Consider the following 21,476-nt stretch of genomic DNA (forward strand, 5'->3'; position numbering starts at 1 on the left):
AACTAAGAGTGAACCGCTTTAGACCTGAGACGTCAGCCATCTATCTAACCCGAGAGTTTATCTTGAATATTATTTGTTATCTATTTATAGTGCTTTAATGCCATATAGTGGCAGATTTGTTCACACCAGCCGTATATGAAAGCACAAATCAGCACTCAACAACTCCCATAAATCTTCATCCATCATTCCCTGTTTTCCTCTTGCCTTTCCCATCCGGCCTCAATAATGGCTGTTCGGTGCTTTGTAAACACTCCTATCTAATTCGTTACGGTCCTTATCCACGAATGGCCATCTCTGACCCCTCGACTGACCCACCCCCCTTTCGCTTCTTTATTACAGAGTGCTGGGGGGGGGCGGCGACCCAAAAACAAGCACCTAAATGTCACCATAGTCTCAACTATAATATATGAAGTCAATGTACCGTTTTACAGCCCCGTGAGAGGCCCATCTTATCTCAAAGACACTGTTGACATAGCATGTTTTAATGGACTGTGTGCACCACGATAGTGGTCAGTTTAAGACGAGACACAGATAAAGCATCTGGGTCAAAGGATACAGTCTTATATACACTGCTTTTAAGGCTAATAGCTTGTAGCACACTTAGTGTGTACATGAAGTCAAACATGATCATTTCAGCAAGGACATTTACAGCAATTTAGCATAAGACAGTGTGCGGACTCGGATGTCTGTGTGATTCTGTGTGAGCTTTTGCAACTTGCAAAAGCTTTCCTGCCAGTTTTGAAACTAATCAAAGTGGGAATGATAAATCACACAGGAAGTCAACATGCTTGCACATGATAATACTGACACTCTCAAGTGACGGGATGAGGATGTGATGCTGTCAGTGGAGAAAACATGAGCAGCTCATTAGTACTCCCTTTCAAAATTTTTAAAAGAAATGAATGCTTTTATGAAGCAAGGATACATTAATGTTTCAATGTTTCAAGTAAATGCTGTTCTTTTGTATATTTCATGGAAACCACGACAAAAAAAAATTCTGGATTTTTTTAAATAATGGGCTGCACAACTTTTTCAACACTGATAATAATAATAATAAATGTTTCTTGAGCAGCAAATCAGCATATTAGACTGATTTCTGAAGGATCATGTGACACTGAAGACTGAAGTAATGATGCTGAAAATTCAGCTTTGCATCAAAGGAATAAATTACATTTTAAAATATATTCAAATAGAAAACTTATTTTACATTGTAATAATATAAAAAAAAAATGGCCAATTTAATTCAACCTTACTGTTGAATGGCAATGTAAATATCAAAACATATTTCACACCAAAATCAAAATAAAGGTATTAGAAATTATGGTCACACTTTATTTTAAGGTCCAATTCTTGCTATTAACAAACCATTAACTTTTTACTTCTTTTCTCAATTAACTCCTAATTTTCTGCTTATTAATGGTTAGTCAGGTAGTTGTTACGTTTAGGTATTGGGTAGGATTAGGGATGTAGAATATGGTCATGCAGAATAAGTACTAATAAACAGCTAATATATTAATAGGCATGCTAATAAGCAACTAGTTAACAGTGAGAATTGGTGCATAGACTAAAGTATTACCAAAAATTAAAAAAAAAATATTACCATTAACCATTAAGAACTCATTGAACATTACCTTTGCATGCAAAATTATGTATTTTCAGATTACTTTATGAGGAATGTTTTATCCATTGGTGAGCAGGTGTTATGAATACACTCCAAGACACACTATCTGCCATGTTGGCATTGTCTTTTGACCCCAATGGTCATTAAACAATGATATACTAGCAATACTACCAGTACACTGAGGTGTCAATAAACAAGAAACCTATAGGCCTAGTTCTCTGGCAGCTTTTCTAATCAGATGACTTCTAAATTCTTGTGACCTTACGGGAAAGACTTCTCAGTTCTTTGGCTTGGACACTTTACAATGTGTTTTGACCTGATTATTATGTTATTATGTTATTGACCTGATTTCTTATGAGATTCACCCACAACACAACAATGACTCACCCGTCTGGATCCTGATAGTTGATGTTAAGCCTCTTTGTGGAGCCCAGTAACTCTACAACACAAGAGAAAGAACACAAGCGTCAGCTTCACGTGAAGACAATCAAGATGCTAGAGCTTATATATATATACACACACACACACACACACACACACACACATATATATATATATATATATAGCATATAAAGCCATAGTGGTTTAGATATAAAAAAAGACCTTTCATTAATTGGCCTAGCTGATATTTCATCTATCACCATTTACATCACAGCAGTACGCCTGTCAACCTCAATCGATTCAGTATGAATTTCCTTCTCCAGCTTCTCTCTTGTACTAAAGGCTTATGGCTGATGTGTCACATGAAGCTAATGAGAGGGCTGTTTGTTCATTCACTGGACGCTGTGGAATGGGTCTATATAACCCTGTGAGGTTACAATGCTCTCGAATAAACTCTCATCAGCATGTACATGTCCCATGTACAGAAACACTGGCATATTCACTTAAATTGCACAACAACCTGTAACTAGAAAACTGGACAGTTTGAAGAGAGGGGTCTGAAGTGTATGTAGCCATTGCTAGGTAGTGTTAGGTGGTTGCTATGGAAAATGCCACCAGCAGTGCAGAAATGACAAACTGCTCACTTTAACTTTTAAGTTAAAGTTTTGAGTCGCTGCTAGGCAGTTTACATTGGTCTTTCCCATGAGAGCCCCAGAGGGAGTCTGGGATCCAGACTGATGAGAAGGTTTGAGGACCTCTGGAGATTCCTGTTAGCTTACTAGGAGATACAGGACTAAATAACAGTCTCTTCCTGTGAACAACAAAGGACACTTCATTAACCTCCGACCTCTGCCTGACCCCACTAGCCAGCTCAGGAGGCGTTAAACTGGCAGGAGGATAGAAAATAATAGACCACTCAATAATGATCTTTGGGTCTTTGATCTTCAGCAATTGTGGCCCTCAAGGGAGACAATTCTGTCACTGCAAAACATGGACAGTGTCTCAAGACTATTAGCCAATACTGTTCGCTTCATCCGTCAAAATGAAGACATCTCAGTGTGGCATGTTTCACAGTAAAATATATTTTTATAATCTATAAAAAACTATTCATCTTCAAAAAACATCTTCTGAAAGTGATTTTTTCCCTCACGTTTGGCATCAGAAATTTGTAATCTACCATGGGGGATTTATTATAATAATATTCTGAAAAAACGTGCAATTTCAGAATAAATACATACCGTAAGCACTGAGATATATAAAATGAATACTGTAAGAAGATACGAAAATATGCAACATCGCCCATCTCACTTGTGGCCTAAAGTCGTTTCAATGCTACATGACAATATTATGTTTCATTATTCAATCTACATGTTCTGTTTTACACCAGCTTCCATTTTGTATTTCCAGAATCTTTCCCAGTAATGACAAAACTATTTAACCAGACAGACCACAGGAGCGCCAGAGAAACCCACAGTGTCCGCCTAAAGGTGAATCAGTGTTTGTATTCCCAGTTCGGCGAGGTCAGAGTTCAAGACAGTGGAGGCATTGGGGTAGAATGGGACCAAGAACGCAGACATTGGATACACCCACGATGTGGAGTCACAGTGACGATCCATCACTCATCCTTATTATGAAGCTGTCACAGCAATGAGTGACCAAAACACAAAAAAAACTTTCAAGTGAAGCTCTATAACCTCAATCCACAGGAGCAGTTAATTGACATGGTCTCAATAGAACCTAGTTACCTGCCATAATGAGAAGCTTTGAAGTAAAGTAAGGGCTCTTCCTTAAAGATGGACAACTTAGGGAAATAAACGATTTTGGTTAAGATTGTGACAATCCATTAACCACTAATTTTGTACTTTCGAGAGAGCTGATTTTTATCTAAGAAATTTCTGAGTTTTTTGACCATTTCATTAAAAAGAACCCGATTACACTGGTCGTACAAAAAAAAAAAAAATACACCCTCTTTGATGTTCATGTGCAAAACATTTATTCAAGTTATTTTTAATGCAGTTTCTGAGCAAGAAAAAGCACCTCCTCTTTGGTTACCACACTGGTAAGACTGAAAATAACTACTTATTTTTTTATGCTAAAACTGGCAGGCATAAAGCAGAACGGGTTTTCCACCACAAGAATGCATTTGGCAGTTTTTGTTCAACTCTGCATAATCAAGAATTTCGTTGAACTGTAAAGCCGACTTCAGGTTTCTACTCATTTCTGTGGAGTGAAGCTTGTAAACTTGAGAGTCTTTAAAAAAAGAAAAAAGAAAGAAAGAAAACAATACATTTAGGCAACCATTGCTTATATCCAAAGTACACAATTATATGTTCAACTACAAAAGAGCGGCCAACGCCTTTCACTACTATAACTGACAATGCGTTGGAGACAAACTGTAAACATACACACCCAAAGGAAAAGCAAAGCTCATGATTTTACCCTGCCTCTGGTGGTAGAGTCACACAGATTGTGCTCCATCTGAAACGAGCCATAAGCACTGCTATATTAAAATATGACACTTCCAAAAATCTTTGTTGCACAGGTAGTCGAACCAAAACTGCTAAGGACTCCCCACATATAGGACATTTAAATTCTAGACTGAGCTGTATATAATCTGAAACATGCAAACAGGATTATAAATGAGAATCTTGTGACTGACGAGTTATGCTGGTAACATAGCGGTTAAAGATATAAGTTGGTAACCCAAGGGTCTGTTTTATATCTAATTTTCGTCCATTTAGTTGAAAAAAGTGGTCTTGATTTGGCTGCATATGTTGTCTTATTGGAAGTCATAATAAACCACTATTTATGAAAAAATTGGCATCTATGCATGGCAGTATTTTTGGAAACTGATGTATAGCTTGCTAGCTTTGCACACCTTACAAAACATAACAATCACTTTTTTTGTCAAAGTACGAAATAAATATGACTTGTTTTTTTATAAGATACATTTTTTGGGCCGTTTTGCCTTTTATTTTAATAGGATAGTGAGTAAGAAAGCAAAGTGGGAGAGAGAGAGAGAGAGAGAGAGAGGGGGCGGGATCGGGAAAGGACCACGAGTAGGAATTCAAACTTGGGACACCCGTAGCACAATGGCCTCTGTGGGAACTGACAACTTCTTGTAGTTTAAGGCATGGCCGAAATCAACAAAATATTATGGCAGCTGTAGGAAAGGGCATCTCACCTTTCAAGAGCCAATCCTGAAAGGCCCAATGCTGCTCCTGGAGGGCCCCTCTACCTCTAGGAACTTTGAGACGGGAGTGTTTGGAAATGAAACCCCTGTGCTATTGGTAAATGTATAACTGTGTTTTTTATTCCAGACAATGCAAGTGCAATGAATAGACCAAATGGATTTGGAAAACCATTTAGGAGAATCCTATATTTCCCTATTCAAGAAGCTGTGCTTACATAGAAACTGTATCCTACAGACTGTCATCAAGTGTGGCTTTAATCCTTGAGCTGAATGTTTGATTTCTATACATCAGCTCCTTCCTGCACACCAAACCGCCCCAAACATGCATTACCACTGAAACAATGGCTTAATGACTGACAACCTTCCTCTTCGGTAATGACTACTCAAGAAACTTCTTGATTAAACACTAGGAAGGCAGGGGTGGACTGCTTAGCATCTGTGGTCATCTTAAATGTTTAAGGCCTGAAGAATTTCAGCAGAAAGGCAGAGGTGGCAGATTCCAGGAAGTTCGCAGCTTCATTCCAGTCCTCTTGACCTGACAATGGAACGCCTGCAGTGCAGGGAGATTACTTGTTTGGGGAAAGAGAAACACACTTCCCCTGGTCCTCTTATCGGCTGTGTAAATGAAGCTGGCGACAGCTACCACTCTGGATTTTGTACCATACCAGAGCTGAGAAACTGAGAGTCTCGCTCACAAAACTAGGCTCTCTCAGAGACCTGCTGTGCTAATACACTAGAGCAAGGAAATGGGCTACAGTAGGCAAAATCCTGCAGCCGTGTTTCAACATATATAAAATGAAATGCTCAACGAGAACATAAATGCATTTTGGGTGCACATTTGTACACATTTTAGGTTTCCATAGCACTTGCTGTATTATGTCATAGGAAGCATGAGATCATAGGAAGCAAGAATTAGGCTTTCTCTAAAGAGTCCTAGACTGTGCTTGAGGTAACATCCATGTCCTGTCATCAAGACTTCCTCCAGCACTTCATTGAACATCTGGGCTCTTTTCCACATCTACAGACAGAAATCTTAGACTCCGATCAGAGCACGTCCCTTTCAAACTCTTTCTTTTAACCAGTCTCAGGTTACGCAATGACACCAAATTCCAACCCATCTTCATCGTTTTGCTCATCTCTCTGGCTCTTCACATGGATTTGTAAAGCACACATAGTGTCCACAGTGAGAGACAGGGTGGCGCAGCGCACTTCTGCTCCAGCAGGCAAAGACAAACCCATCTCAGTTCACCTACCATGTCTTTGGTGGTCTTCTTTGTTTACACGTTGTTTTCTGCATGGAAGAATGCCTTTCCCTTTGTGAGCCACTTTTCCGGTTTGTGCCATCCCAAACCAGAGGCGAGGGGGGTTGGGACTCCACACAGATGGAGGGATTGTTCGAGTGGGGACGGAGGGTGCAAAAGCAAGTGTGACCCTTGGCGAGATTAGGTGGGGGGTCTGTTGACACAGGCCCCATCGAAAGCAGCCAGGCTTTCAAGGACTTAGGATAGGCCCCTTATTGCACTTCCTTCCCTAGACCATTGTTCCAAAAAGTAGGATCACTTAGACTATTGTGTTCGTTCGGCCCTCCCCAGTAAAATATGAAACACAAAGTTAGAATGATAGAATGAACAAATATGTTAAAAAGAACCCTGTAATTTTGCTACACACTAACCCCAGCAGTTCCCATGAGATGATTACTGAAGCAAAACGACGCCTGTAAACAGAGATAACGGTGACCAACTGGCCCAGCTCACAGTGATTGTTGTTTAGGAGAGATGACAGACCTTTCACACACTTAAAGCTCTCCACACTGGAATGCAGAGACTCACGTAGGCCTGTTCTCAAGACCCCTGATGAAGCCCTGATAACAGGGACCTCAGGTCCTCCGTCTTTCCAGTATTGTAGGTCATAAACATTGCATGTTATAATCAAACCTCCAGACTGCAACTAAAATGGTTGCAAATGCGACAAGAAAAACAAATATAAGCGACCATCATTTAAAACCTAGAAGCCAACAGTGACAGTCAGGAAAACTTTGTGTCTACACTTTATTTTGTCAGATCTGATAAGGAGCTATTTGTTTGTTAGTTCCAGTGTTTCCTTTAGCACTAACGTAACCCTAAACCCAGTGTTTTGGTTACACTGTAAAAAATGATTGTGATTTTAACGGTAAAAAACTGTGAAAATGCTACAGTAAAAACCTGTTAAATAGTTAACGGTAAATTCCTGTAAAATTTACAGGGAAGAACCGTAAACTGACGTTCCCAGAATTCAAATTGCATTTGACATTTTGTTTGAATTTGATGTTTTTTTTCTTTGAAATAACTGTTTCTTCTTAGTTTTTTCTTATCAGTTATGTTTATTAGGGTTGTATGTTACATCTAATGTTGTTAAATAAATGTTTATTGCATATTTCAATTTAATGAGTCTCACCATGATGGTGTTTAGTGCTTGTGTCAATGACACTGTGCACCTTCTATATGTTATTATTTAAAAGCTGCTTGTGATGGGCTTTGGTTCATTATGTGACTTACTCATCACCACCTGCATTTGGTGTTTATCAGTGTATTTAAAAAGTACAAAACAGATTTCAGTACTTCAATAGTACTTAAATGTTGTTTTAATATACAAATGTTGTTACCGTATTTTTTACGGTAGAATTCCGGCAACCACAGCTGCAGTTTTTTTACTGTAAATTTTATGGATTTTTTTACAGTGCACCCCTAGATGACACTTTTTCTAAACCGCCATCTGTTTAGCACTATTCTGTAATTTGCCAACAACAAAAAACTAATTTGGACACAAAAATTTTTCATTTTACGAGGCAAGGGCTCATTTTTCTTGAATCTGGAGCCTTGGGAATGTCAACAATGACGTCTGGGAAGAATAAAGAGGGCTCAGCATATGACTGAGGGAGGTACGGAAGATAGATTAGAATTGAGTTTAAAGAGAGGCAGGATACGTACAGAGTTCATCCCGCCCCGCTGCTGAGGTTTGGGATGCCCTTGCCTGCTCGGGGTTAAGCATCATAGCGTGTAAAAAAATAATCGTTGCAGATGGGCCCAGAGAAGCATGTGGTCACACGTGAAGCCAACTCAAACACGCCACAGAGCACATGAATCAGAGTCCTCTGAAAAAAGTCAAAAAAGGCTAAAGTTCTTATTAAAACCGGGACAGAAAGTTCACGCTAGGGGCTACTACTTGCCATTGGTTAGTTTAAGGGGCCGTTTTGAAGAGGCAAGGGAAGTAGTGCCTTCTCAAAAAATGGATGAAAAAATAATCCACAGTACAAAAATAAAACACCACAAATATTACGAAATATGACATAAATAAAACATAAATCACTTGCTTTTTCTAAAATGACACAGTCGAACAGCGGTTAAAGTTACAGAGGGAGGCATTGTTTCTCTTGCCTCCCCGAATAATGTGTATACTTAATATGATGTTTAAGAAAAACTTGAAATAAATTTTGTCCAGTTCTGCCCAAAGAGTCTTAAATGAGTTAACCCTTAAATGCATGAATGTTTCACCATTACATATTCAGGTCTTTAGCAACCCGGACCCATATATCCAACACGGATAAATATCTAACTGCTGCAAAAGCAAAAAACTCTTGATATTTTAAGAAAAATAACAAAAGAATAAAATAAAGCATATATCATTACTTTTTGGAACTTAGTAGGGTTCAATTTGAGCAGATGATTTTACCATCGCTGTCATCGTCAGAGTGCACTTCCACAGTACATCCAGCATCTGGCTCATATTCGTGATCTCAATCATATCAAAACTATCATTTTCAATGACTTCAAAATCAATATTTTGATCGCTGGCAGCTTATTCACCACATCCACTATCAAATGACAGTGACACTTATATTTCATTGCCAACAGTACGTCTGCAGTAAAGCCATGCGGTTCAATTTTTGCTGATGATATTCTTTTGACTTATCCCTGCGGTAATTATGAGTGAAACATCACATCGTCAATCAAATAGTGTCACCTCGAGGAATAAAGGTGAATTGCACATATTGAGTCATCAGATATTTAATTACTGTTGTGCAGGAAAAATATCCTTTTTTTCACTATTACACACCTCGGGTCTCTAGCGACCCTATACACTTTTTTACAAAAAGTGTATTTCAAGTTTTTTTCTTGTTATATTGTGTATAATGGATAGATTGAGGAATACTAAGAAATTTGATGTCTACCTTTAAAAAATGAAGAAGGTAAAGGGCAGTGAATGACGTCCTGGGTCGCTAAAGACCCAAATTAAGCATTTAAGGGTTAAAAATCATGAAATAACACAAGGTACTGAATGTGAAAAGTTAATCCATTCACTAGATTATTGAGGACAAGAGCAAACTTTCCTTTTGAATGTCAAAAGTCTTGAAGAATTAGGGTCATTTCATCCACTGCACAAGAGGAGATCAGTACAGGGCTGTGACATCCCTAAAAGGGTCAGTCCATTTAAGATGGAGTTGATCTCAGTGGTCAGAGGGCAAAGGTTGAGCACAAGATTAGATTTAACACCAAAGCCCTAAGCTTAGGAAACAACAACTTCCAGTGGCTTTTGTGGGAGAGCCTTCAAACTCATTCCATGCTGGCAAACCAATGCTAAAACAAACAAATCAAATGACCGTTGGCCTTTTTCAACACAATGTAAAAGTTCCGACATTGATCATTCTCTGAAACTGAAAAAGCACTGTGTTCCTGCAGCGTTCTCAAAGTCCGGCATAATCATTGACTTCTCAGTGAAGCCTCTCACATTATTACAAACTTCTTTAGTGCAAATGCCAAAGTCATTTACGCTGATTCAATTTGTTTTCAAGCTCAGGCCGTTCTGTGTTAGATAAAATGCACAGCTGCAGCATCCAATTTCACCAAAAGCCATACTTGAGATCTAGTCCTGAATACAGAGAGGAAAGTAACAGAATTCACATTCGGACACGCCTTCAACTTTAAACACAAGGCTGCATTTTTGAAATGGCAGCAAGTCACAAAACGTTTCAAAGTGTGCTGCCATTCTATAGAGAGATTGTGGCTGGCTGTCGCTGCCAAAGCTTGGATCTGAGGCCTCTGGAAGGCTATGCATATCCAAACCAAACACATTCCATGTTTTTATGTCCTGAAGAAACCAATCCTCGGATACAAAATGAACTCTGGAGACGGAGGAAGCCAATCCCATGCTAATAAATCAGTAATGGAAGTCCGCTGGTGTGCGAACTGTCCGTATGACAGATTTCCCAGCTCCGGGTGTCTGTCGTGTCAGCGGAGTCGTGCCGTCACAGGGCCAGCGGTGCAGTTAATGGACACGTCTGAGACTGTGTTGTGGTCAGGCTGTGTCACAGAGGACAGAGCAGAGCGTGAGACATGCTTTCATCTCCCTGCCAAATGACGGGGTCCGGCAGCTGCAGGGCCGGCCGCTGGGGAGAGCAGAGAGGAGGCCCCGAGACTTACAGGAGAGCAAAACTATTTTTTTCTGGTTAAAAAAACATAAATTCACTGATGGGCAGATCCTCTGAGAATATGTACATGCTGAAAGCAGATTTTCAAAGAACCAGAATGGCAGTCATTCACAAAGTTCTACACATTCCCCCTTGGGTTTGTATTAAGTAGGTTCTCCAATTTGATATTGCACCTACCAATAAAGCCTGTTCAGACTCAGAGCACATTCAAGGATGTATTTTATATTGAGTGTTCACAATATTCTTGAGTATGTGTAGTCGAGAACAGAACAGCATGGAGCACATGCAGACTATAGTATATATTTAATCAATTAAAGGGATAATTCACCCATAAATAAAAATTCTGTCATCAGTTACTCACCCTCCCATCATTCCAAACCCCATCTATATTGGAAATGGTGAACAGCAGCTTAACCGTACTTGCTTGAGGCGCGAAAAAAAAACCTCATTGGCTCTTGTTCGCATAGCATGTGAGAACAAACCATATTGGTTCTTGCATGTCAAACAAGCATACCATATTTGATGTGCTCTATTTTTATATGTGAATAAAAGACTTAAATCAATCTGTCCAGTATATGAAGTGATTGTGTCTTTTCAGAAGCCTTGGATTAAATTGTTTAATTCATATGGATTACTTTTACAAAGTCTTAATGAAGACACCAACTTTATGGGAACGACATGACAGAATGGAGAATAATATAAGACTGCTGAACTGGAAGGAAACTTAATTCTGATCTGTTCCTCAAACAAAACTTGTAGCGCAAAAGTTGTATGAACTATTTCTGTGGTGTTTTCCTGAGCTTAATACTATGGACTAACACACAGTATCAAATCAATATCACCTGTGACCATACTTAAAGGCATAGTTCACCCAAAAATACAAATTATATCATTAATTACTCACCCTCGTGTTGTTGCAAACCCGTAAGACTTTTGTTCATCTTTGGAACACAAAGTTAGATATTTCTGATCCTCCATAGACAGCAAGGGTACTACCACATTCAAGACCCAGAAAGGTAGTAAGAACATTGTTAAAATAGTTCATGTAACATCAGTGGCACAACCTTCATTTTATGAAGCCTTGAGAACACTTTTTCTGTGCGAAGAAAACAAAAATAAAGACTTTATTCAACAATTTCTTACTTTCCTATTGTCGAATGGACCACTGATGTCACATGGGCTATTTTAACAATGTCCTTACTACCTTTCTGGGTAGATGCAGAGTCAGTAAGCTCTTGGATTTCATAACAAATATCTTAATTTGTGCTCCAAAGACGAACAACGGTCTTATGGGTTTGGAACGACATGAGAGTGAGAAATTAATGACAGAATTTTCATTTTTGGGTGAACTATCCCTTTAATCCAGGTATTGGATTGGTGCGTCACTTCCAAAAATTGGAAATTACATAAAAAAAATGAATGACTTAAACCGCTGTCAGTTCATTTAACACAGTGTACCATGGTTAAATCCATTAGGCAGATTTTCCCCAAAAATCAGCATGGAAAATAGTAGACAGATTTTGTCTGAGTCTGCTGATGAGGTGTTTCTGCACGTTTCAGAAGAGTAGATCCATAACATTTGATGAAAAAATACTGTAGCACTGAGTAAAGGAAATTTCCTTGCCATTCCAAATGAGGAAAAAAAAAACTTCTCAACTGCTTCATGACAAGAGGTCGCTTTAATTATATGTGTGCAAGAGCTCAAAAACTACAATTTGTTGAGTAAAGTGCAAACAGGTTATGAAGCTAGTAATAAAACAAACCATAGCTTTAAACTTCAGCCTGTCAAGACGGAGAAAAATAAGTGGCTGTCATTTTAAATTACGTGAAAGAGTTACAGCTCCTTTTCCGAACAAACACTTTGGATAAGAATGTTGAATATGGAATTTTTAGAAGGCTGAACTTTGCTTTCATTAATATTTGTAATGGCACAAACCACCATCCAGATCAGAGGTGCAAGGTTGTGTCAGTGCCCACAAGGGGAATATATTTCAACTAGGATTAAAACAAGCGGTAATTTCCTCCTGCCGCTTCCTATTATGTCTCAAGAACAACAACAGGAGAGGGGAAGATTATTCAACAAGAGGGAAACGTCTGTTTCAGCCATGGGTTTTTCCACTACAACCAGCACATAAGGAATATTACGTTGGTGGCATGTGAGAATAACCTGAAAAGAGCACTCCAAATTTAGTAACTGATCTTGAATTTGCAACATGTATTGCATTTGTATACAGAAAACAACTGATCTAGGGTCAGTTTCTAACTATAAAGCATTGAAGTGAAATAATTTATCTTCAATTGGCGGGAGCTTCATTGAGCTTATGTCAAGAACTGTGGCATTTCAGAAAGAGATGTGCAATGCATTCCCTCAAATTTCTGCCAGTAGTTAATAACACAGTAATCGTTTTGAAACTTCACTTACAGCCACTGCTTTAGGTTTTGAAACCATATTTAGGGTTAATACGGTGGAATGCAAAACAAGACGATAGCAGAGGCTATGTAACATGCAAATGATCCGTGCTCTTAATGTGGGTGTGTGTGATACACATGAACAAGGCAAATAGAGTCAAAGCTTCAGTGTTGAGCGATTACAGCAGGCCTGTTTCTTTGTGACTTCTCTCAATCCAGCAGGACTGTAACAGACTGTTGACTCAGCAGAACATTCATTTAGTCATTTCAGCACAGGTGACCACACTGATGATGATTATGATGTAGGAAGAGACCAAGAACTGCTGACAGTGTGGTACAGGATGATGTGGAGGTGGTTTACTAAGCAGTCTTTGCCAGTAGTCATTAAGCTAACACTTTTATCCAACTAACAGTATACTTATTACTGGTTTAGTCCTCCAGGAGTAACCTGGGGTTAAAGTGTCCATAACAAGGGAGTAATGATGATAGCTTATCATGATTTCAAATCAGAAATCTTCCAGTTATCAGAGATTTGGCTACTGTTGTGACATTTTCATGACAAATAAGCATATTTTCAGCGAAAGTTAAAATTCTTGTTTCTATTAACCGCAACACAATAAAGCTATTAAAATTATTATAAAGATACTATATTTATAATGTACATCTGTACATTTAAACTACATTTAATGTATTAATTTTTATTATTTTTGAAATAAAAAACATTGTATTACAGTATTACAGTTCTTTTGCGTTAAAATACTTTTGTAATATTTTCTTGGCCAAAAGAAGCCATTCTTTAGAATGCATACTTCAGCTTAAACTGTTATTCAACACTACACTCACACACATACACACACACGCACACACAGGAACATGCTACACGTTTTGTTCTCATACAGGACGAAAAGGAAATTCACACCCCATGCTTTGTTCAGTTTTCCTCCTATCCCAAATGTTTTCCCCAGAATCCACTCCCACTCTATTCCACTGAGATCACGTGCTGCTGGCATGTGATTGACCGTATCCGTCTGAGATACGCAGGTGCTGCAGGAGATAAGGTGACAGATTAACAGCACAAGCGATGCCTAGAGCTGTTCTCCTGCCGCATCTGTGCTTTGGCTCAAGACCGTTCATCACCATTTGAAAAGAGCTGGAGTGTTTCCATTTCTCCCGTCAAGACACTTTAAAGAGCCCATAAAAAGAAAATTAGTGTTTTGTGGCTTTAAGTCCACTTCTATTAGCTTTGAGGTCAGCTCTATGCTAGAGGGATTTTTGAAGTTCAAATATCAAACTCTTTTAGGAAATCAGGCCAAACATACAGAGCTTGTTTGAAGGGGTATATTTAAAAATATACTATATTAGAATGAGAGGAATTAACTAGCATTTCAAAATATCACTTTATACTAAGCATCACTAGATAGTTGTAATTTCTAACGTTCTCAAAAACATAATGAGCAGTATTTAACCAAATTTCATATTTTATAAAGTAAATATTAGAATGTGATTTTGTATATCACTAGAAAAACAATGTTAAATTACGTAAATGGTCATTAAAAAAAAAAAAAAAACTAGACAAATTTTATGCAATGAATAATTTATCAATGCTTCCTGATACTTTAAAGTAATTGAGTTTATTATTTTAGTTCACTCACGTGTAAAGCTATAAATACAATACAAATAATGTGTTATATAGTGTCATACAAGGACACTACTCAATAGGAAAAGCTTTTGAAAGCAGCTACTATCACAATAATCAAACAATATCACAAGAGGGATGTTTTTTACTTTTAGCATGGCTTAAACACTGAATGAATAGGTTGAGTAAATGATTCAATGACTCACTCATAAAGACCAGTAGGTGACATAAAGGTCACTGGTTGCCACCAACTGTTGTGAAAAGTCTCATGCTGCATCCCAGTTCGCCTACTTATACTATGCCCTAAATGTATGCACTCTTTTTGTGAAGAAGTACATAATTTTAAGTATGTAGCAGAATAGTAGGCAAGCTTTGGGACATACTACTTTGTCATAACTGCGTCTAAAGTTACGTGCATTCTGTTACTGTTTAAACCGCCCTGACAATCATCTTATCAAAGTTTACAAAATCCACATTTAGTTTCATTTAATTTCCTACCGTATTCGTTTCAGTTAAGAGGCGTGTTGATCTGCTAGTCGTGGGTCTATCATGCCGGGAACCCTCTTCATATGTTTGCATAATGGTGCATTTAAAAGTTAATGACTAAATGTTGCTGTAGATGAAATATAATGCAAATAACATTAAATAATGTTTTTTTTATCATATTAGGCATTGATTATTTATCACTCAAACCCCTTTCCCTGCCTGTCTGTCGATCTCACATATCCACCATGTTTGTAGTTTTTAAACACTTTTTATGTGTGTTTGTAGTTCTAATTGAATCCTCGTCCACCGCACAATGTGTTGTGGGCAATATTAGCCATTTGAGTGCGCGTCGAACTGAACTTCGAATTTTAATCTCAATAGTAGACCATCCGGGAATCTTTGGCATACTCTTTTCAACATAATATGATTGGGACATACTAATTCTATTTTCGAATACTATTTCGGATGGATAGTATGCGAATTGGGAAGCAGCATCAGTGCTGCTGGAATGTCACATCAGAACTCTCAGTCTCAACCAATCAAATTTGAGGACTTCAGAATAACAAAATATATAGCTCAATTCCTAATGTTCATTTGTGCCGTTACTCACCAATCATGACATTGCCATTATCACATCATATTACAGTTAATTGTACCGTCATATGTCAATGATAAAACATATTGGTCTCTACTAGAAAATACTGCACAGTGCAGTGCACTAGTATTGTGTTGTAAAGTTCCACAGCCCCATCCTCTGCAGCTCCACGGCTGTCTCAACACAGAACGCCTTGCAGTACCTGTTGAACGCATTCATTCAAACGCTATTAGAGGACAGAGAGAGCGCTGTGGGGCGTACATTCCCTCTAGCTGACATCATCTCTCCTATTCTTGTGCATTTTTTCCCTCTCATTCAAAGTTCGGAGTGTTATGTCGCAGCCTGGACAATGGTTGGCATGCTCAGAGGAGGAGGAATGCCAGAGAAATATCTGTGAAATACTATTAAGCTCCAGCTAAAGGCAGCTGCGGCTCATAAGTCACTGCATACAGTGTTCTGAGGTAACATTGACCCTTTTTCCACATGTACTACCATTCTGCTCCTGCATTCCCATGTGGAAAAGAAACGTGGCGTAGTCACGCACAGCCATGCTCGTATGTGGCAGGGCTCAGGCATTAATTGACTGCAGTGTTATGGAGCTCTGCAGGGGTCTTAAGAGCTGTGTGCACTTATAGTAACTTTCCATTCCTAAATACAGCCAAAAAACCAGACAAGCCGTTTGTGCACGTAAGCTAAACTACAGCAAAGCGGAGCTTGAGGCACACACTGTTCTCTGGTTTATTCAGCATTATTCTGGCCAAAGGCAAGGCTGCAGTTCTCTTCCGAGTATAAGTCATCTGTGTCAGGAAGATAACGTTTGTATACTCATTCAGAGGCAGAAAATAATTGCAGTAATCTCAAAGCTTATCTGTGACACGCCAAAGACTGCATCTGTGTGTCTGATGGACACAACAAATGCAGGATAAGGAGATAAGACCCGACAGAAAATAAACAGTGTGTGGATCAAATACACACACAAAAAGGATGACGTCAGCCATTCAAATGATCAGCTTGAATGCTGATTTACTATTCTCAGAATGTGTTATGATAATGTTTCATGTGGAGGTCACAACAGGGTCACTATTTTTTACTATTTTTTTTTTTTTTTTTTCACTATTTTTTTCTGAAATTATCAGAAAAAAAAGACATTTTCGAAAGTGATTTTGTCAATGAATCTATGTGATCTATATCAAATATTAAACAGTACAGTTCAAAAGTTATTTTTTTTTAAGATATTAACAACAAGGACACATTAAATTGATCAAAAGTGATATTTAAATATTACAAAAGATTTCCATTTCAAATACATGCTGTCTTTTGAACGGTCTATTCAAGAATCCTGAAAAAAACAATTATCAGCGTTTCCACAAAAATATGAAGTAATTGTTTTCAACATGAATAATAATCAGAAATATGCATATGAGAAAGATTTCTGAAGGATCATGTGACAGTGAAGACTTGAGCAATGGCGCTGAAAATTCAGCTTTGATCACAGGATCAAGTTAATTATTTAAACATATATTTTGATAGAAAACAATTATTTTTAAATTGTAATATTTCATAATATTACTGTTTTTACTGTATTTTTGATCAAATAAACACAGTCTTGGTGAGCATATAAGGGACTTCTGCCAAGAAAAACCAACTTAAATTTTTGAATGGCATAGATGTTTCCATTTTTAATATGCATCTAAATGGCTGTTTGGTTAAAATGATCACAGATAGATAATTCAGGTGATAATAGGCGCATCATATAGGGATATTTTCTCATCTTCTAAACAGCTCCTGACATGCTCTCAAGATGTTTCTATTTAGCGAACCAATTAAACATTTAGCAGGCAAGTGGCAGACTCGACAGACAACTGCCGTACAGAGACAGAATTTCACAGTCTGTCAAAAGAGGTTTTAGTACGTCCCCTTCAATATGTGGCCCCCTACCAAAATGAGAAAATCTCATTAGTTTCCCCTGCTGCCATTAGTCGTGGTGGGGGATGCTTGATATTAAGGAGCATCCCATAAACATGCAGTTAAACCACGAACTAATGAATGAAAAACCACTACAGTGGCTCTTTCAGAGGATCAAATGAAATCATCTGTGACTCTGATGTAGAGCGCCATCATTACAAACTGAGAAACCACCACCGGCTCTTTGAGACCCCTTCAAACGTGCGCCCCATCTGGTGGGAATGATCAAAACCACATTCATTGAAATGAGTATTAAACAAGAGAAAACACTGATGGGGAACTTTATGAATTGTCTGCAGCCTGGATGCACCAAGGTGCTGGAGGTTAGCAGTGGGTGGTATGACCAAGATCTTATTTTGCAATAAAAAACTGAGGAAATTAAAAAGACAATTGGTATATATATTAAATAGCCATGAGGTAATGGCTATTTTTGGATAAGCAGTGAATTAAATACATCACAATGGCACTTTATCTCAGTTTATTCTCTGGAACAAGGATAAACATGCTTTGTGTCGACCACAATGTGCTTTGTGTGGCGAATAACTGAGTGCCAAGAGCACGAAAACCAAAGAAGTTCAAGAAACATTCAGAAACCTAACTCTCAAACTATAAAGAGCGTAAATGATACTTCTACTGTTGTTTATGCATTAACGCAATTGTTGATTATTGTTACGAATATTGCTGAGCCTGTGTACTTCATTTCAAAGTTGTATTTATGTCACAATAAACAGTTGTTGTTGGATCTTCATCTAAAGCACACAACTGTTCAAAAGTTTGGGATCTGTAAAACTGGTAACACTTTAGTATCCACCTTATTCCTAAACATGGAAGTAAGCCTATGGGCGAGACGTCCGGTTCATTAGCCACTATAGGGAAATAACGAGAAGAATAACAACGTGCAGTAAACGGTAAACCCGCGTGTTCATAATGAAGATAATACACTAAAATAATAGGATAAAAGACACACCAATTTGCAGTATCAAGCAGCAACATGAGAGGTTTTGTACAGCTAAAAAACGCTGGAAGCAAATGAAACCAGAAGCAAGACCCAATTCAACCAATATTAACTAGTTGCTTATTAGCATGCCTTTTATTATCATACTGGCTGTTTATTAGTACTCATAAAACACACATTCTGCATGACCATTTTCTACATCCTAATCCTACCCAATACTTAAACTTAACTTACTAACTATTAATAAGCAGCGAGTTTATTGAGGCAAAAGCTGTAGTTAATGGTGAGAATTGGACCTTAAAGGAGCCATATTATGCCCCTTTTTACAATGTGTAATATAAGTCTCAGGCTTCCCCAGAATGTGTCTGTGAAGGTTCAGCTCAAAATACCTCACAGATCATTTATTATATCATTTTGAAAATGCTTATTTTAAGTGGAAGCAGAAACATGCTGCTTTTCGTGCCTGTCTCCTTAAATGCAAATGAGCTGCTGCTCTCCGCCCCTTTCCAGAATAGAGCTGTGCAATTACAGATTGTACCTGCTAAAAAACATATGTTTTGGTTCTGATTATCATGTTCATCGTGCTGAAATCATGCGTTTTAAACCATATTTGTTTAAACTTTACACACATCCGAAGCACACGGACAGAAAACTTAAGTTCTCATTCACACACAAGTTTAAAATGTTAAAAACACACGAGTTACAAAAACAGTCGGTTATGTCTGTGAAGGTAAACAGCGGGAAAATAAATTGCATGTTTATTTTAGATCTGTGTGCCAGCAGGAATATACAGTAAATAAATCAATAAATCCGTTGGCTGGTACTCTAAATATTGTTTTGAGCTCGTCTGTGCAGCCAAAGACAGAACAGTTAGCATGTTTTTCTCAAACTTTCACCACGGCATTAAAACTGGTACACTGTTGTCGCTTGCAAAATCAAAATGACGGTGGTGTGAGTGCAAACTTGCAGATTAAGGGGTGGTAATATTATAATAATTCCCTTTGCAACGTCACTAGGAGAGCGAAATCAGACACGTTGGTTTTTTTCAGACACTTGCAGAAAAAGGCTTACCAAAAAGTTACTGGGTTAATCTTTTTCATGTTTGCTTGGTTGGTAGATGCACCGGGGGCCTGATTATAGCACTTAAAACCTGGAAAAGTCCGATTTTTTTGATGTGACCGTAAGATTTTTTTTTTTTTTTATGGATTTGAAGTCAGCAAGAATGATCACCAAAGCTGTATTTATTTGATTAAAAATACAGTAAATATACAAATAATTAAAAATATTTTTACAGTTTAAACTAACTGTTTTCTATGTGAATATATATTGTGAATTTTCAGCATCATTACTCCATTCTTCAGTGTCACATGATCCTTCAGAAATCAGTCTAATATGCTGATTTGCTGCTCAAGACACATTTCTTATTGTTATCAGTGTTAAACACACTTGAGCTGCTTAATATTTTGTGATTTTCTTTCCAGGATTGTTTTGATTAATAGAAAGTTCAAAAGGACACAGTTTATTTGAAATCTTTTGTAACATTGTAAATATCTTTAATATCACTTTTTATCAATTTACTGCCTCCACGATGAATAAAACTACTATTTCCTTTAAAAATCTTACTGAGCCCACTTTTGAACAGCAATGTACAGTGTGGCCTAACCGGATGTGACACAGTTTTCTACACTGACAGAGGAAATTCTGCATGTACAACAGGATTTTGGATGAAATTTCACTCTGGGTGGAGACACTCAGTTGAAGCAGCAAAAACAGAAACCAAAAAACAAAACATGCCTGTCAGTAACAGCAGGGTGTGATAAAATATATATATATTTTATTGTTCGCCGTTTCATGTTGCGTCGAGTTCCCTTGAATAACATGTATGCCAACAAACATCCCAGCAATAAAAACAACAATACTTAAAGGATCAAACATCTGGGATAAAATCTGAAATAATAGAGGATTACACCACAGATTTAGCACAGAGCATTATCCACACACAAACAAATTACTGTACAATCCCACCCAACCTCAAACCTCCATCTGTTATTGAGACGGTGGAAAGAAAAAAGGTCAGGGAGCCAAAAACAATCCATCAGAAAAATCCTAAGTCAGCAGTAGGCGTATATCGGATGTGCTCCTGACTCACCATGAGAACTTTCCACAGCCTTTCACTAGAAGTAAACACGGAGATCAAAAAGAGGACATGATAAGAACAGCACATGAAGCGCTCATGTGCAGGGGTCTCTCTATACCCTATAATCCGTTTGACCACCATCTGGGTCTTCATCGTGATTTATGAGAGTCTGAAGTGGGGTGAAAGCAAGCCTGTGCTGGCAGATGTCAAGGGGAGCAGAGCAACGGATGCTTGGATGCAATAGAGGGTGTTGTTTTTGTTGCACAGCCTTGATGAGCACGTGTACGAAGCACAAGGTGATGAATTAGTAAAGCTGCGAGTGCGAACAAAGGATCGTGGGTAATCTGACAGGCTGCGGCGCAGCCCCTCAGGGACTGAGACAAAGCGGCAGGGACGTGGGGCGGAGGCATGCTGGGTAGACTAGTCAGCTGGCCGGGTCTTCTGCAGCCTGAAGGGTGAGGCCACTGCGTGTTAATGACTGTATGAAAGCGTTTATGACCCTTAGCGCACTAAACATGACATTATGGCGCAATTACTCAGCCTGCGTGCCACTCACACAATGGGCCAGGCACTGATTCTGGCCTGAAAAGACAAAAGAGGAGGTTACACACAAGATCGAGTCAGTCTCTTGAAG

The 21,476-nt window shown here is 38.3% G+C and overlaps 1 protein-coding gene across 4 annotated transcripts in view; it reads right to left on the bottom strand.

Moving 5' to 3' along the window:
- LOC306846302 (caskin-2-like) overlaps positions 1-21,476 on the bottom strand; it is a 65,908-nt gene that overhangs the window by 37,574 nt on the left and 6,858 nt on the right. For all 4 annotated transcript variants that reach the window (XM_079379579.1, XM_079379578.1, XM_079379577.1 and 1 more), the window contains exon 3: positions 2,009-2,060. In XM_079379579.1, coding sequence (XP_079235705.1) covers positions 2,009-2,060 — 52 coding nt within the window. The remainder of the gene's footprint in view (positions 1-2,008; positions 2,061-21,476) is intronic.

The sequence above is a fragment of the Barbus barbus genome (genome assembly GCF_936440315.1).
Source record: "Barbus barbus genome assembly, chromosome: 3".
NCBI lineage: Eukaryota > Metazoa > Chordata > Actinopteri > Cypriniformes > Cyprinidae > Barbus > Barbus barbus.